Source organism: Coffea eugenioides, chromosome 11 (assembly GCF_003713205.1).
Source record: "Coffea eugenioides isolate CCC68of chromosome 11, Ceug_1.0, whole genome shotgun sequence".
NCBI lineage: Eukaryota > Viridiplantae > Streptophyta > Magnoliopsida > Gentianales > Rubiaceae > Coffea > Coffea eugenioides.
The window spans coordinates 36551088-36554798 of record NC_040045.1 but is presented as its reverse complement, the minus strand read 5'-3'; the positions used below and the strand labels follow the sequence as shown (position 1 = coordinate 36554798).

Here is a 3711-nt window from a genome sequence, read left to right as displayed (position 1 = left end):
AAATTGGTACAATTTTATTCGGTATGTAATGTTAGTAGTTTTTTTTTTTTTTAAATAAGTTTTACTGCATTAAAATTTGACCCCACTTAATGTGGGGTCTTGGCTCCGCCCGTGCCCTTATAATTTGTTAAGACAATGTTTAAAGCTTCAGAAAACTTTTTTCTTTTTAACCAAAGAGATGGAAAGCAAGTAGCCATAGTTACTTATATGATTTAACTGGAATTTTTGTTATTTTGGTGTGAGAAATCAATAGTTGGATAAACAGAATTCTAGTCCTGATTTTTTGAAATAAATATCTAAAAATTGGTTAGAATGCACTTAAAAACGTACAAAAAGTAGAAGCTTAATGGGAAAAAAAGGGATTAATCCCTCCTAATCCCCAATCTAGATTTCGTACCGTTGACTTGATAGTGGTGGAAACTTTTTTTTTTTTAATTTAAGAAATACTAATATGAACTAACTATGAGAAGATGATGAGAACAAGCATAATGATAATTAATCTTTTGTCCTCAGTCTAATAAACTATCTTGTTAGCTGATAACTACTCTTTATTTTTCCTTAGTCTAAAATGTTAAGCTAGTTATTCACTAAATCATCAAGAGAAAAGACACAAGGTTTATCAATTCTTATTCGTGAAATGTTTGTATGGGAATTATTTATCACAAAATTATTTGTTTACATTACAAACATATTTTTCAACACACATTTTTTGTTTTTTTAATCACTTTTTTACCTTATATACATCACATTATAAAAAGTATTACAGTAATTATTTCAAAAAATATTTCAAAAAATCTCCTATCCTAACACAATAGATTTTTGACATACAATCCTATTACCTGTTCCTCGAAGAATAGGAACATACGAAGCTTCGTGAATTCCACAATGCCAGCATAGACTTGTGAAAAAATATACATCTGTTTACAATTTTTTTTTATAAAGACCATAATAAGGAAGAAAAAAAAAAGAAGAAGAGGGTTTGGACGAGGACGAGCATCTTCGAAGCATGCAGGAAGTAGGATTTTACCCACGCAATGACATAAAAAAATAGTATGAAGTTGGTGAATGTACAGTGAAATGGTCAAAATCGATCACTTAATCCCAAAAATAGAAAAACCAAAAAATAATTGTCAAAGTCAACTTTGACCAAATATACAAATCAGATAACCAGTCACCAAGCTTTTCATGAATAACACACTGCATTATTAGCTGGCTGCATGAAATTGAAAAGTAGTAGCGCTAACGCGTAAACAAATTTCAAGAAGTTTTCATTCTTCTAACCTTTGAGCCCTATAAATACTGTCCTCCTTTGCCCACTAAACTCATAAACACAATCATCTTCAATCATTTTGATTGAAAGAGATCTCTTCATTTCTTGGCATCATATTATCTATATACATCTCAAAAATCCTTGCATATATACTTGCGTAAATCCCACGTGAATTCCAATGGATTCTTTTCCAACAATTGCTGTTGTTTCAATTCTGGTGTTATTTCTTGCTAACAGTATTCAAACTGAAGCGCAACTCTCTCCAACATTTTATGATGCTACATGTCCAAGAGCACTCGATACAATTCGTACTTCCATTCGACGAGCAGTGTCTCGTGAGCGTCGTATGGCTGCCTCTCTCATTCGCCTCCATTTTCATGATTGCTTTGTTCAGGTTAGCAACTGCTGATACTATAATTCACAACTAAACACTGAAATAATCTCTACCAAGTATACTAGGTTCTACATATATTTGGTGCTTGAGTTCGAAGAGTTCAGAGTGTACTGCATCACCGTTGTTTCATGAAAAACATAAATAATATGTTGATTTATGTCTTGTATGTATCCTAAAGGACTAATGGACTATATTTACGAGGATATTTTGTTTTTCTACGCACTTTTCAGGGTTGTGATGGATCAGTATTGCTTGACCAAACCTCTACTATTCAAAGTGAAAAGACTGCATTGGCAAACAATAATTCAGCAAGAGGATTTGAAGTTATAGAAGCTGCGAAACTTGAAGTTGAGAAGATATGTCCTGGAGTTGTTTCTTGTGCAGACATACTTTCAGTTGCAGCAAGAGATGCATCAGTTGCTGTAAGTACTAAGACATGGATTATGCATTGTTTCTTTACACATCTTAGAAGTAACTATTGAGCGCAAAACATGGACCTCCAAGCTTATGCTTCCATGATCTAATTTATAATTAGCAGCTGATTAATATCATTTTTATGAATGTAATCAGGTTGGCGGTCCAACATGGCAAGTAAAGCTTGGAAGAAGAGATTCAACCACTGCAAGCCGTTCTGCCGCAGATAGCAATCTGCCGAGTCCTTTTGCTAATCTAGGGGATCTTATTACCAAGTTCCAAAACAAGGGTCTTAGTCCAAGGGATATGGTTGCATTGTCAGGTGAGGATATGAATCAACATCCTGATTTTTCTTCTTTTTTTAACTTGCACTTGATTAATATTATTTTCTCCTACCAGTTTCTACCATTAAAACATAGAACCCACCAACGTTTTTTTCACTTCAAATTTAAATGTACAGGATCGCACACAATAGGACAAGCTCAGTGCTTTGTTTTCCGCAATAGGGTCTACAGTAATGGGACAGATATTGATGCCGGCTTTGCAAGCACCCGTCGGCGCCAGTGCCCAAGTGCCATCGGAAATGGTGATAGTAACCTAGCACCACTTGATTTGGTCACTCCCAACTCATTTGATAACAATTACTTCAAGAATCTGATGCGAAAGAAAGGCCTTCTTATATCAGACCAGGTTCTCTTCAGTGGAGGATCAACCGACAGTATTGTCGCTGAATACAGCAGAAATCCTGGAACCTTCCTGGCGGATTTTGCTTCTGCAATGGTTAAAATGGGAGACATTGAACCCCTCACAGGTACAAGTGGAATAATAAGGAAGGTTTGCAGTGCTGTGAACTGAAAGTATGACAAATGCAGATGCATCGCATACTCAAACATTGAAAACTGCCAGTGCAAGAGAGTCCATATTGTTTGTCCTGAGTTCATTCTTTGATTCATCGATTCAATGATTTAGCAAGTGTATATCTACTTCCCTTCCTGTGCCTTGTACTTATAATTCATTTAATCATTCTTGTGACTTTCAGATTGTAATAATATTTCATTACAAATGAATTAGCTTTTTCTTTACAGATGAGAAACTATCTCAAGAAACTCATTAGCGGGTTAGATTTGAGAATCTCACATCCAAGCCAGTCCACACCATATGCTTTGTTTCGTGATCAGGCTATGCTCGATAATTAGTTTCTGATAAATAATAAGCATCCTACTGACAGGTGCCGAGCCTGTGCAATAATAAATACCTACTCGAGAAAAATGAATTTTCTGTGTATAGTAGTGAGTAGGGTCGAATCCACAGGGACTGGAAAAAATTCGATTCTTTTCAAGTTCGGGACACGGGGGATTTTTATCAGAAATAAACTAAAAAAAATTAAACAATTTAACTAAAAATAAATAATTAATTAATACAATTGTAAATAGCAATTAAATAAATGATAAATAAATTCTAGCCAAGGATATAACTACGCAAACACAGTCCATTCATCCGATCATTAATGCAAAGAAGGTTCACTTAATTTTATTAACAGGTTAGTTATAGTCGCCGATAAACTCTAACGACCAGCTTTTCCTTAATTTATTGATAACCAAGGTACGACCGTTGATTACCCCTAACCAGGAAA

At 34.7% G+C, this 3711-nt stretch overlaps 1 protein-coding gene across 1 annotated transcript; it reads left to right on the top strand.

The window, feature by feature from the left end:
• The first annotated feature begins 1448 nt into the window (after nucleotides 1–1448).
• On the top strand, nucleotides 1449–2933 carry LOC113752454 (lignin-forming anionic peroxidase-like). Its single transcript, XM_027296564.1, has 4 exons — nucleotides 1449–1664; nucleotides 1895–2086; nucleotides 2235–2400; nucleotides 2539–2933. Exons 1-4 carry the CDS (start codon nucleotides 1449–1451, stop codon nucleotides 2931–2933), a joined length of 969 nt encoding a protein of 322 aa, XP_027152365.1.
• The last annotated feature ends 778 nt before the right edge of the window (nucleotides 2934–3711 follow it).